Consider the following 14935-nt stretch of genomic DNA (forward strand, 5'->3'; position numbering starts at 1 on the left):
CAAAATATCACGTGGTGCGACCATCCGGCCATAACTGTTGTTTTGGAAACATCTTTGAAATTACCCTAAATTTATTCTAATTAATTTTCTGCACTATTTGGGATGAAGTGTTTTTTAATCCTTTATAAAATTGCCAAGGATTTGCATCTTAATATACAAACAAACTTTGTCCAATGATGACCATTTTATGAAATATCATATGGTGCGACCATCAAGAAAAAATCATTTTGGGACTTTTATGTTAAAATCCATTCAAAGTTTAAACTTTGCATCATAAATTAATTTGCCAATGACCCAAGGAAGCATTAAGCAGGCTTGTAGCTCTTTTTCAAAAAAAAAAAAAAAAACTTTTTAACAGCTGGTATGTACAGTAGTTACCACATGTGGCTATCATATGGTATGACCTCAAAAACACAATCACTATTAAGTTATTTTTACAAGTATTTATTTTTATTATAAATTTCATTGTGACCTTTTGTGGTAACCTAGCTTGTTTTGTTCAGGTGGCCAATTCTGTGCTTCTAAAATTATGTGGTGCGACTAAACATCATGCGGTGCGACCAGAGAGTTTTCCATTATAGATATATGTCCCAGATTGTTTTTTGTGGTTTTATATTTAATTGATGGTTTGTAAGAAAGATGTTCATGCTGTCTTCTCAGAACCTGAGCCAGCAACCTCCCACTTCTCTTAATTGACCCTTTGCGAAGACCCGACCCCCTACACTGTAAAAAGTTTTCACCAGATTCAACTTAAAAACCTAAGTTCAGCAGCTGCCTTACATTTTTAAGTTAAATCAGCTTAAAACTACAAGTCATTTTAACTTATTACAATAAAAATGAGTTCATATAACTTGTGAGTTTAAATGACTTAAGTTAAGTTAAGTCCTGTCTGGTTTGTTTGTCGGACAAAATTGTGTATTTGGCGTATTCAGATCTCCTGCTTTTTCAAACTCCTGGCAAAGGGTCACTTGAGCAGCCAAAGTTCAGAAATAAATAGAAAGTTTTATGCAATTTACAGGAAGAATAAGTCTACTAACTACTGTACATAAATATAAAATCGTTATTTACAAAAACTCTAAATAAATGCAAATACTTTGTTTCTAAAGACTTCAATTACTGAGAACATTAAAAAAAATGTTAAGCATGTTAAGGAAATTAAGAAATTTCAATATAAATCATGGTCGCACCACGTGACATTTTTTTTAAACTATGGCAATTTCATCAAGATGAAAAAACACTAAAATCAATTTAAAATTTTAATATGAATTTATGTGTACGCAACATTCTTAATGTTTGAACAATTACAACAGATATTTTTTGTGTGTGTGTGTTTTAAAATTGGCCTGTCGAAATCTTTGTATGTCAATGATCCAATTAATAGGATAGTTAACCCAAAAACTGAAATTCTGTCATCATTTACGCACCCTTGTTCAAAACCTGTATGAGTTTCTTTCTACCGCTGAACACAAAAGAAGATATTTTGAGGAATGTTCATAGTATTCATGATAAAAAAATAAATAAAAAAAAATACTATGGAAGTCAATGTTTGAGGTTTCTAACAACTTACACAGAAATTTCATTTTGTGTAAACTGTGCCTTTAATTAACCTTTTAATCCATTTTCAACCTAATACAATTAAATGAAAGTTTTTAAGAAAACAATCTGAATGAATCTGGCTTGACAGCTCTACAATGCAGAGTTTTAATAGATGAGGCCTGTTTGTGTTAAAGTTTGTTTTTAGCAACATCATTCATTATAGTTAATCGTTGTACCGAATCACAGCATGATGTATTCATTCAAGTCTCTCGATCCAAATTGAGAGTGCATTCAAATAAACACAGTAGTGTTTATTGATAACAAACGCTAGTTAAACACAAGGTGATGATGGCTTTTGAGCACTTCAGCTCTTGTCGCTGTAAACACAGTGTAGCAGAAAGAACAAACAAAAAGCGCACTTTTGTTTGGATTTTAAAACAATTAAAAAAAACAACTGCAATTATCCTCTATAGCGATTATATGCGATACACACAATTCAGCATCCGAGCCAACTGGCACAAGGTACCGCTGGGACATGTGACAGATCCTAGGTAGTCTAAAACCACCCACTTACCTACAGTATCACACACACACACACACACACACACACACAATGCCAGGCAGACGTGCGTTAGCTGCCCGCTATCTGTGCCATCTGTTTCCTACGAGATTGTTGATTTAATAATTAATAAGTTCGCTCACATAAGAGAACATGTGGTGACTCTGTGGTGCTCACAGCTTAGGCAAATGTGGAAATGGAGCCAGCAGGGGAGGCTGCACTTGCATGGGTTTCGCCCTGGGGGACATACGCGACCAGGCAGGTTGAATAAATTTACAATCGCTGCACTCCAGGCTGAAAAGAAACGACTGAGAGACGGTGCAGTGTGGCAGCTGTCACAGGATGCGAGCAGAATGGACTGACTTTCTTAAACATTACTATAATGACGTCCATAATGTCGTGACATGTTTTATATCTGACAGTAGATCTTCATATGGCAGCTACAGGCAGTTTTGATTTTTTACTGAAAGTAACAGATTTTATTTTTCTCCTAAATAAGAAGGCCACTTTAACTTTTCATTATTTATCTCTTCATATGTCTTATTATATAGATTTCATCATTCTACCTGAAGACCCCTACTTTTTATCTTAATACACAACCAAGTTGTGACAATTACAACCCAGGCTCATGAAAATACGTACCTCTGAATACATTTCTATAACATCATAATTGCATATCTTACTGCAGTTTCAAAGTGAAATGTCCAGAGAGTGGTGGTAAAACACACGTTAAAAATGTGACCGTAGCACATTTTTATTACATTGGTACAGTATAGGCACGTATTGCTGTAATTTTATTATGCTGCTTGAGGTACATTTTGCAGCCGTTGCGAATTTGAATATCCAGGGAGTGTCGCTAAAAGTTAATCACGTTGAAAATATCCCCTACACCAAACCCAACCCTAAACCTACCTGATAGTGCTAACAAATGCAAAAGTGATATAAAAGCCCTTTTTTAAACTTTCTTCTGCGGATTTGAGTTGTTTTGTTGAACGGTAGTTTCACAGGGTTCGTACTGGAGCTCTTCATCAAAAAGTGTCAGTTTTCAAATCGTGCAGGATGTTAAAATAGTTTTGAAGTCATAACATAATATTCTGCAAGTAATTGTCTGAAAATTAGGCTTTATTAATCAAAACTCTCTACCTATAAATCATACTTTGTGTGGAAAGGAATAAAAGTTGTCTGAGTTTTACTGCCTAGTGTTCATTTCAACTGGAAATTACAGTTACCCCTTCAGTCGAATCACTCCGACGTTACATTGGGATCTCGCAATGTAACGTCTCCGTTCCCTCCTTCGGGGAACGTGGGTTACCTTCGTAACCTAGACGTAATTCGTAAGCATTCATACAGTTTTGCAGAAATATATATAGAGGCACGTTTTTCCAGTGAGTTTATATTGGACAATTATGTTTTATTTGCAGTCAATCTGTAATTTTGTCAAAGTAGTCAACAAGCATGAAAATATTATTTCATTGTGTATATTTATGAAATGAAATTTTCACCACAAAACAAATGGAGGAAAATGGCATTTGTTCATGGTGGTTCTGGTGGAAAATTGATAGAATATGTCTGAACATGCTGTTGGGTTTTGTTAGCACAAAAATTATGTAAACTAAGTTTGAAATATTGTATCATAATGGTGGGAAACAAATGGTATTTTAATGAAGTTTAAGTTAGTCCATGGGACCAAAAGTGACCACAGATGAAGAAAGATCCTGTAACTGCAAGGTTGTGGTGACATATGGTCAAAATTTTGAGGAATTTATTACTAGAACAGATTATTGTTCATCTGTTTTTCAAGTATCAAAACACTGAAGATAGCCAAGATTATCTTTTCTTTTTTTTTTCTCTTGGCAAAATTCATAACTTTGAACCTTCCTGTGTAACCTTTCTCTAACTCTTTGAAATGCAAAGGCTTGTGTCTTCCCCTCTAGAAGATTCAAAACATATTTTTGAAAACTAAGTTTGGGAGAGCCAAGGATAGTCTGGGGATTGATTTAAGCAGTAAAAAGCAGCTTTGTCATTTACCTGTGAGATTTCTGAGCCAAAAATATACAAACTGAATCACAGAAGGAGCACACAGCCATCCAGTGTCACACAGAAATAATAAGATTTCAATTTGAACCACTAAAGGAATCTCCACAGGCAGAGTGCAACAAGTTAATGAAGGCCAGTGACCGGTTCAGGCCCTCTAGCCTGCCATGTCTAAGACGCTTTTAATCCAATTGCAAGATTAAATCATTACCTTCAGATGTTCAGTGAGCCACAAGATTTTGAGGTCTTTTATCTCATTACATTTTTTGCTAAGGTTTAACGTTTGTTAAAAAAAAAATAATAATAATAATAATAAAATAAAATCATTAAAGCTAAGGAAATTGTCATATTTTCCACATTAAAATCTAATTTCTATTCCCTCACTTCTCCCATCCTCTTTATTGATACAAAAAAAAAAAAAACAGAACAAATGCCTTGTGTTCTCAATGAATTGTTCTTTGTAGCAGAGATGGAGATCATAGGGGCCGACATTAGATTTGATAGTGCTTAACCTCAATAAGCAATTGCCCTCAAACCACCTGGTTATGAGATAGAAACATGCACAAGATCAGTGATGTGGCGCATGATCTGATTTGTTTCCTACAGACTCAGTAAGTTACATGCTGGTTTGAGAAACTACACTCTTAAAAATAAAGCAAAGCCATAGAAGGACCATTTTGGGGTCCTCAAAGAACATTTCAGCTTTGTTTTTGTTAGTTTGAAGAACATTTTAATAATATTAAGAACCTTTTTTGCTGTAAAGAACCGTTTGTACAATGCAAAGATTCGATTGATGTTAATGATTCTTAATGGAACCATAGATGCCAAAACACTTTAAAAATAAAGATTCCAAAAGTGTGTTTTTGCTGTGTTTTTGGTTCCCCAAAGAACCTTTCAGTGAACGTCTCGGTTCCCAGAAGAAGGGACTGACAAATTGGAATCCCCAAGTCGTTCTGATGTAACGTCGAATGTGACTGACTGAAAGGGAATCATTTTTTCTTAATCTAAGGATCACTTTAAAAATGTACACTCTCACAAATAAAGGTTCCAAAAGGGCGTTTTTGAAGTGATTCCATAGAAGAACCATTTTTGGTTCCCCAAAGAACCTTTCAGTGAACAGTTCTTAAAAGAACCATTTTGAAGAACATTTTACAAAACTAAGGATGTATTTAAACCAGGAAAGTCTGCTAGTTCACTTCCTTTGGTCCGGACCAAATACAGTTTAGATTTTTTTTTTTTTTTTTTTTTTTTTTGGTGTGGTTCGCATTCACACTGCCCTTTTTGCAAGTGAACCAGAAAGAGACCACCTCTTCAGCTGGGTCTCGGTACGGTTGTTTGGTCTACACCTAAGTACGATTGCTGTATTCACACCTGCCCAAAAGATCTGCACCAAGGGGGGAAACAAACTTGAGTTTGATTTAGTTGAACCAAACAAGACAAGTGTGAATACACCCTAAAGAACCTTTTTCGACTATAAAGAACATTTCCTGCATTTGAAAGGTTCCATGGATGTTCTTCATGGAACCATCAAAGCCAATAAAGACCCCTTATTTTTAAGAGTGTAGAGAAGCTTTTTTGACTGTGGAATGTAAAGTTTCCATGGATGTTAAAAGGTTCTTCTTTGAAACCATCAATGGCAATAAAGACCCTTTATTTTTAATAGTGTATGACCACTTTGATTTCATAATGACATTCAGGAATGTTTAAGTGTCCCTAAGTGTTCAAATACATTTTAGAAATGTTGACATATCCAGCTAATAGTAAAATTTCCTAAGGATTTTGTAGTGGAAATGTTTTCGAAGTCATAATTACCTAATGAAATTTTACACTGTTGTTAAACGTTCGTGATGAAGTTTCCGTCTGCTTTGAAGTCCTCTATAGACAGAAGTTCAAGAGCCAATACATCTCTAAAAGACTGTTTCCTCTTTTCAACTGCCTGAAGTATTTTGCAAGGCACATAGGTGCTAAGATTGCTAAACCCTCATGCTCTCTCAACACAAAAAAGCACTCTACAGAGGAAAGTGCAACAAGAGGGCATCGACAATGCATCTGCCATTGCCTACAAGCTCCCTGCGGGGTCTGTAACAGATAGGGTGCTAATGCAAGAATGTAGTCAGCCCTCTTCCAGCCAGCATCCGCAGAGAACGGCCCACTTTTTATGTAGCATTTCATGCATCTAGTGAAGTAGAAATTTCCGAAAAGCCTACTAGAGACTTTGCATTGTAAAAATACAAACTGACAGCGAAATTTCCGAATGCGTAAGCAGGCTCTCCCACAGGCTCTTCGGGTGCGAATCCATCTGCATTTAGACGACTCGTAGTCTATCCAGGAGACAGCAGCATCCCGAGGGGGAACATTTTGCTCTGTGTTGGTGAGCATACCGTAGATGTGTTGGTGCACCGAGCCTCCTTTTAAAATAGGGCAAGCGTGATACAATGCAGGGATCAGGAGAGGCTGCTTTGAAGAGCCCTTCTCTCAGGATTTAGTTAAAAGAAGTGGCATCAGAGGGGGAGAGTGTGAACCCCTACTAATGCCCAAATCATAGAAAATGTGGAGGGTTCTTAGAGTCCTTTAGTCTGACAGTTGAAAGAGAGAGTTTAAAGGTAAAGTGTGTAATTTGAGAGCAGCACTGTACAGAACTGTGATGGTTTAGTTTGAAAAGCCTGGCTGGGCCAGACATAAAGCCATTGGGTCAATGCAGAAATGAATTTGTTTTCTGGATTTTTGACCTTTTTGAAGGGAACCCCCGGGTTTTAAGACTTGTATGGCCTAAAATAATGCTTAATATAATGGCTTAATAGAAAACCCATGAAAGATTTATGATATTTTTAAAAATCCACATCGTTTTATACATATTTTGGACTATGGGGGCACCATTATTTCGATGTCACGGGATGGTTGCACTTGAGCTACTGGCGCTACCTGTTGCTTACAGGTGGCGATGGATATAAGCTTAGACTTAAACCAAATGTCATACCATCGATTTTTCTCCACTAAGAATCTAAACGCCGCCGGATATCGAGTGAAACCCATGCTGAGAAACTCCTTTAGTGGCTGCGGCGTCATGACAAGCATCAATCTATTTACATCCTGCTAGGATGGCATCTAGAGTTTCTTGTAGAGTTTTTTTGTAAGCTCTGTCAGTAGCTGTGCTCTACTAAAAGTCTTAAAGGCATCAGGGCTAAAGTGGAGAGAACAAAGACGCAGGTCTTTAGGAAGTTTTATTCATCCACAGGCATCTTCCTATTCTTTTCTCCTGGTCTTATTGCTAAGAAAACAACAAAGACTTACATTGCTTCCCTTTGAATGAAATTTACAACCAAAAGCCGCACAATGTGGCATCATATCAGTATTGTATTTTCCGAGTTGTGTTTTGGTAAAAAATAGCAACAGGTAGCGGCAGTAGCTCACAGAATGCATCCATTTTATGTTTTTTGTCACTGAAATAATGCAAAATATGTATCTTTTATGTTTTTTTCTACTACATATTTCAGTAAGAGTCATCGCTGATGTTATTTTAAACCACACACATCTTAATGCACTTTAATATGTGTCCAGTTTCATTTGTGTGTGTGTGTGTGTGTGTATATATATATATTTATATTTATATATATATATATATATATATAATTTTAATTTATATATATATTTTTTTTTTTTCTGGCTAATTTGACTCAAAACATCATCCGGTAGATGTATTTGGGACATTTAAAAATTTAGTTTTTTTTTTTTTTTTTTTGGAAAGAAATTTTACTAAGAAAGAATCCATTAAGTTGATTAAAAGTGACCCTAAAAACATTTATGATAAAATACTTCAAATGAAGTTCTTTTGAACTTTCTATTCATCAAATAATTCTAAAAAAAATTTAAAAAACATTATCATGATTTCCACAGAAATACTGTATTTAGCAGCACAACTGATTTCAACATTAATAATAGTAAATTATAAGGATTATGTGACACTAACGGCTATGGGAAAAAAAGTTTTTCCTATTACAGAAATAAATAATATTTTTAAATACATTAAAATCAAAACATTTTATTTTTAAAAATAAATAAATAAAACAGCTTCGGTTAGCATAAAATTACTAACATGATCAAAAACATTTTTACAAATCTTACTGACCCCAAATTTTTTGAATGGTAGTGAATCTTTTTTTTTAAGTGATATGTCAATCAAAATTAAAAATTTAGTGAGTACACTCAGAATTTTTTTTTTGTTTTGAAACACAAAAGTCTACTGTTGTTTTGGACCCCACTGACATTTATTGTTTCACAAAAACAGAAGAAAAACATTGCTCAAAATATCTTCTTTTGTGTTTTTGTATGAATGTGTTGGAACAGTATGAGGGTAAGTGAATAACTGAGAATCAGGCCTAGTCCACACAAGCACATACACAGGTAGTTTTTCCTTCTTCGTTTAAAAAAAAAATTGAATCTAATAAAAACGAAAAACGCGCTATGAGGCGCGGTCGAGCATGCCAAACCAACAGGTGGCAATATAACCCTAACCGTATAGACATGTTGGCCATGTGCACTCTGTCGTCACCAGTTAAGTTTCATTTCAAATTTGGACACAAAATCTTTACCCTGGCAAGAGTTTTCAGTGACCTGATACTGCGTTTGCATGTAGACGGACACCATAGAAAAACCTACGATTTTGTGCTTGTGTGAACAGGGCCTCATTTTAGTGTAAACCATCCCTTTAAGTTGTTTTCAGATGCTTTTACACACGCAAGGCATTTAAAATTGATCATAGTGCTTTTCAGATGATGCACGCTTTGGCAGACATCTTGGCGACATCTTTATGCATGTATCTGGGAAAGCAGAGAACAATCTTTAAAAGCTCTCTTATGGGGACTGCTATGTTATGTTGAGCAAAAAATGTATTCATTGTTCTCCAAATTCCCTCCTAAAGGATTACCTCATCCCTAAAGCAATAAGCACATCAGTCCGTGCAGTTTCTGATTGATTTGCCGTCTGAGCGGTTTCTGCTGGGTTAAATTGTGCTAGCTGGCTTTGTAGGCACTGGATTCCAGAACTGCCTTTCCTTCCCCCGGCTTGGACAGTCTGGTCCTCTGGTCTTAGTGGTCCGCAGGGTCTGCTGTGACCAGCGGGGGTTTACCTCACAGGCCCGTCCTGTGACGACCGTAGGAATTCAGCGACAGATTTTTGCACCAGGAGGACGCGGTGAGGGGCGAGAGAATGGAAAGGTGCTGGGCCCGCGATGAAAGAGCAAATGATGCATATATGCTCACACACGCTAACCTCAGTGTTACGTGATCAACATATGCTTCATGGAATCATTTGGCCTGGCTATTAATGTTTTTTTCCACAAACATGACATGTTAGCTCAAACATGGGCAGCTTTATGTGAGTTGTTGTGCTAGAAGCAAGCAACCGTTTGACTGAGCCAAAGCTAATTGGATAATTAAAGGAATTATGTAAGGTTGGCAATCATCATGATAGTGGAGACCATGAACATCTGCCTCACTCATCACAGAGCGAATATTCATAACAGTTGGAAACAGTTGCTGGTTGGATGCTGTAAGCATTAGTGTCAGGCAGAGCAGTGTAATGCGATCCTTGTGTGCAAGGCTAATGATTATGGATGAGTGTGTGTGATTAGGTTAAGGGTCAGTCCGTGTGTTGGCTGCTGTGTGATATTTGTGTGTTAAGTTATTTATTTAATGCTTATTTTATTATTAATGTCCAGTGAGGCACACAAATCTAATCTGGCAGCACCAAATAAGTGTAATAATCTGGAAAATTGAAAGATTAAAGGATGTTAAAGGTAGCCAATTCAATCAGTCGTATGATGAGGGACTGCAGTTTATTAATATAACAGATTTAGATGCAATTTAAAAAGGAAAGACTACATATTAAAGGAGTAGTTCACTTTCAGAACAAAAATGTACAGATAATTTACTCACCCCCTTGTCATCCAAGATGTTCATATGTTTCTTTCTTCAGTCGTAAAGAAATTGTGTTTTTTGAGGAAAACATTTCAGGATTTCTCTCCATATAATGGACTTCAATGGTGCCCCTGAGTTTGAACTTCCAAAATGCAGTTTAAATGCAGCTTCAAAGGGCTCTGAATGATCCCTGCCGAGGTCTTATCTAGCGAAATGATGGGTTATTTTCTAAAAACATTTACAATTTATATACTTTTTAATCTCAAACGCTCGTCTTGCCGAGCTAGACAAGATACGCATTTGAGGTTAAAAAGTATAGAAATTGTACTTTTTTAGAAAATAAACCATTGTTTTGCTAGATAAGACCCTTCTTTCCTCGGCTGTGATCATTTAGAGCCCTTTGAAGCTGCATTTTGCAAGTTCAAACTCAGGGGCACCATAAAAGTTCATTATATGGAGAGAAATCTTGAAATGTTTTACTCAAAAAACATAATTTCCTTAAGACTGAAGAAAGAAAGACATGAACATCTTGGATGACAAGGGGGTGAGTACATTATCTGTAAATTTTTGTTCTGAAAGTGAACTACTCCTTTAAGGCAGCTTTATGTGAATAGATTGAAATTTAAAAATTAATTAAACGTGCTTTGTTAATAAATCAAATTGCTTATAATTACTCTTTATTTTATATATTTTTACGATCACCTTTTATAACTAATTAAAGTGAATTTTCATATTAAACTGACAGGACTAAACAGTTAGCAGTCAGTTATTTTTGTTTCTCAAAGATTTCCTTAGGAACTTTTTTTTTTTTCCTGCATATTTTTTTTTTCTTTTCTTTTTTTTATCTGTCCCTGTAATGCCCTAAAAAAGCTTTTAGGAGTTATTCCATGTTGGGATTTAGATGTCAGATATCTGCAGGACATCAGTCTCTCATCTTCCTAATGCGTTTCTATGTGTGTCTGTCCCTTTGTGATCTTTCAGAAGAAGAGCAAGCTGCATTACCACATTGCAGTCATCATAAACTACTTGGGACACTGTATCTCTCTGGGAGCCTTGCTGGTCGCCTTCATCCTCTTCATGAGACTCAGGTGGGTGAGTGCCTCTGCTGTGAGGGCTTTTCGGCAGAATTGAACCTCTGCATTAGTCACACCATGGACTTGCATGAGAGAGATTCATGTATGAGCCGCTGCTACTGCATTCGTGAGGGGATGAATAAGTAACTGAGGATTCTCAGGACTGTAAAATATTTAGGGGGAAATTTATTGCTCAGCGGTGGCTCCTTTATTGCTCAGGAGACCTAATGGAGTAAAGTGTCTCATTTTTGTGCCACCAACTGAATGGAATTGCCAAAATAATGACTTGATGTTTTGAACAGACTTTCCAAACACTCCCCCTTCTGCCATTGGTTGGATAATCATAGTCCATAGTCAATAGTCCTGCTCCAAACACACACCACTGGCTCTCAAATAAAGCAATGTTTTGATCAGAAACATTATTTGGGTTTTAACATGGTTGCAGATTGTTCTGCTTATTCATTAGGAAATTGGAAAACTCGAGTTATGCAATGATTGTGGCTAGCAAAGCTCAGATCATTTGGAATTTAAAGAGAAACTGTTTCTCTTGATTTATGATTGCAGATCTTGGTGTCTTTGATTATTTGCAAGTTTGAAAAAGCCTTATCTTACTTAGTATTTTTGTCTCGTTTCTAGTCAAAATATCTAAAAGTTCTTAAATTAAGATGCATTTACTAGATAAGCAAAATGACACAAGATATTTAATCTTGTTTCCAGGGAGAAAAAAAAAACTAAATTAAGTGCATTTTGCACTTAAGAAGTCAAATTATCTGTCAGTGAGTTAAGTAAAATACTCTTGTTTTAAGAATATTTAACTTACCCCACTGGCAGATAATTTTACTTGTTTCCAGAGGGACAAAAACTAAATTAAGTGTATTTTGCTTTAAACAAGACTAAATATCTTGTCATTTCGCTTATCTAGTAAATGCATCTTAATTTAAGAACTTTTAGATATTTTGACTAGAAACGAGACAAAAATACTAAATAAGATAAGCCTTTTTTGCAATGTATAGTTCTACTTTAAGTTATCCTAACGGGAGGCTTTTTTGAGCATATTTCATAAATTAATTGTATCTGAAGCACAGTATAAAAAACTTTAAAAAAATTGTTTAAAAGAACTTTGATCAAAATTAGAGAACACTTACAGGTACACTCTTAAAAATAAAGGTGCTTTAAAAGGTTTTTTTCAGAGCGATGCCATAGAAGAACCATTTTTGGTTCCACAAAGAACCATTCAGTCAAAGGTTCTTTAAAGAACCATCTCTTTTCCTACCTTTTTATAATCTGAAGAACTTTCTTTTGCCACAAAGGACCTTTTGTGAAACAGAAAGGTTCTTCAGATGTTAAAGGTTCTTCATGGGACCATTTAGACAAAAAAGGTTCTTCTATGGCATCGTGAAGCACCCTTATTTTTAAGAGTGTACCTCCAAGTTATTGGTGTTAATCTGGCAATTCTTAATTATATGACAAACCTTATTTAACTGGCAGCATTTTTCTAATTTTTACTGAGATTGCAAGATGGCAGGTCGCTCTAAAGTGACTGAAACCTTGTGACAGGATTTTTTCCAGATTGAGGCCAAAGGAATGACCTTTTCAGCCACTGCAAGAGAAGTTGGTCATTCCAGATCTGTGATTTCTTGAATATTGCAGGTTTACAATTATACTAATTCATTCAAATCCCCCCAAAAGGCTGGTCATTCATGTAAGACAAATGCACAAGAAGACAGGATAATGCAGAGACTCTCAATGAGAAATCGGTTCAACTCTGCAGCTGGAATTGCTACGTTTGCTCAGCACATTTAAGAGAAGTCAGTCTGAATGCACACTATGCAGTGACCAATCCTCTAATCAGCATAAAGAATCAAAAGGCTAAGCTCACCTTTGCTGAGGAGAATGTTGTGTGTAGAGAGGAGAACTGGTCCAAAGTTCACTTTAGTGATGAGAGCAAGTTTAATTTATTTGGGTCTGATGGGAAACATGTTGTTTGGCATCAAACTGGGGAAAGACTGAAGCCCAAGTGTGTAAAGAAGTCGGTGAAAGGCGGAGGAGGAAGTGTCATGGTTTGGGGGATGTTTTCTGCAACAGGAGTTGGGCCTCTTATACAGCTACATGACAAGGTGAATGCGAATGTTTATCAGAACCTCCTTCAGCAACATGCAAGCAAGAATCTCCCAATCAGCCTGCAATTTTAATGCAAGACAATGCTCCCATCACATTGCAAAACAGGTAAAGCATTTCCTTGAAGCTAAGAACACTGAAATAAAGAAATGACCGCCCCAGAGTCCCGACTGAAAATTCCTTGGTTACAATGTTATGGCTAAGAAACCACTACAGTTACCAAACTATGAAGAAGAGTGGACCAAGATCACGCCAGCACAGTTTTGAGAATGAGTTCTGTAGCCACAGATTTGCTGAAATCATTCAAAGCAATGACCTCTACATTTCTACAAATACTTCATTCTACCTTCTAAAAGCTGCAGCCCTCCAAAATTTTAGTTGTAATCTTCTTTTGTGGTAGAGTGGTCTTCAGATGTGGTACATCTGATTTTCCTTCAAATTTAGAGCTATGAAGATCAACAATATTTCAGAAAAAAAAAAAATCATGTATTTATAGATTATCTAATTTTGATCTCTCTGTATGGCAGATTCAATTTTGTATCTTCTGTAGATCACTTTTACGTGTGCAACAAATAATCCCAAATATCCAAATATCCCCACAAATGATCCCTTTTCTGGACAGCTCTCCTAACATGTCCAGTATCCTTTGCTTGGATCAACTTTAAATCAGTTTAACTGAGAGGGACATGGGCTCAGCCCCCAACACAAATATAGGCTGTCTTCTTGTCACATCTCATCAGTACATCAATTGATTTTCCAGCTGCGGACAGAAACTATACATTAGCGGGGCCAGTTGAATGGCAGAGAATGGAGAATTGTATATGCTCACTGATCACAGGTGACGAGCCCTTCTTGGACCCAAGCTTCTAAGGTCCAAGGACAACCTGTCCAGGTTATCTTTCTGTCTTGTCAAGGCACCTGAGAAATCGATACGTCATGGGTCAGCAGAGTGCTCCCGGCAATGAGATTTTAGACTGATGGCGTAGAAATGAAGACATCTTACCAGCACATCAAGGGCATGCACACACCTCTTCATGATTATTCCAGTCTAGAAGTGCCATGGTTTGGGGATGAGAACTGAAGGTCTTCAGTGAGCTGGCTCTCATTATATTATGCTCAATCAAACTGAGAGACTTGCTTTCTATGGGATCATGTCCAAGCCTTAATTAGCCTGGATCAATGTGCCAAACTGGATGTGAAAAGGAGAATAGTTAAACATTTCAGCATTCCCACACACTCTTTGCTGTCATGGCCACAGATTGAAGCGAGCAAGCAGATGAAAATATCCATTCTGTTTAAGATTATTTAGACTAGATTATCCCAGACGTAATCTGCCTTGATTAATCCGGGGAAGATATTCTGGCATCTTTCCCTGGATTTCCAATCAAAAACACGCTAGGAGTCAGCTGACAGATTTATTGGATGCTGCTTTTCACAACAATGTACCCTGCTGATAACCCTCTGTCTGTCTAGCTAATGTTCCTAAGTCAGTGCGTCATGGATATATTGAGGCTGGGTGCGAGTACAGAGGTTGTAAACTTGTAGTTGGGCTCAAGCGGGTCCTCTAGCAGAGAAAAAGTGTAATGAAATAGACGAGGAACAGATGTTCACGGTAAACAGAGTGTTCTTGCACTCAGACCCTCCAGCCATTTTGTGTCTGCCCACAAAGACAGAAGGACAGGAGTATTAAATTGGTTTAT

The 14935-nt window shown here is 36.6% G+C and overlaps 1 protein-coding gene across 1 annotated transcript in view; it reads left to right on the forward strand.

Annotated features, from left to right (window-relative positions):
- Nucleotides 1-14935, forward strand: part of crhr1 (corticotropin releasing hormone receptor 1) — a 283958-nt gene that overhangs the window by 215696 nt on the left and 53327 nt on the right. Inside the window, exon 6 of the mRNA XM_073832713.1 lies at nucleotides 11026-11132. Within this exon, the coding sequence (XP_073688814.1) occupies nucleotides 11026-11132 (107 nt within the window). The remainder of the gene's footprint in view (nucleotides 1-11025; nucleotides 11133-14935) is intronic.

The sequence above is a fragment of the Garra rufa genome, chromosome 1, assembly GCF_049309525.1.
Source record: "Garra rufa chromosome 1, GarRuf1.0, whole genome shotgun sequence".
Taxonomy (NCBI): domain Eukaryota; kingdom Metazoa; phylum Chordata; class Actinopteri; order Cypriniformes; family Cyprinidae; genus Garra; species Garra rufa.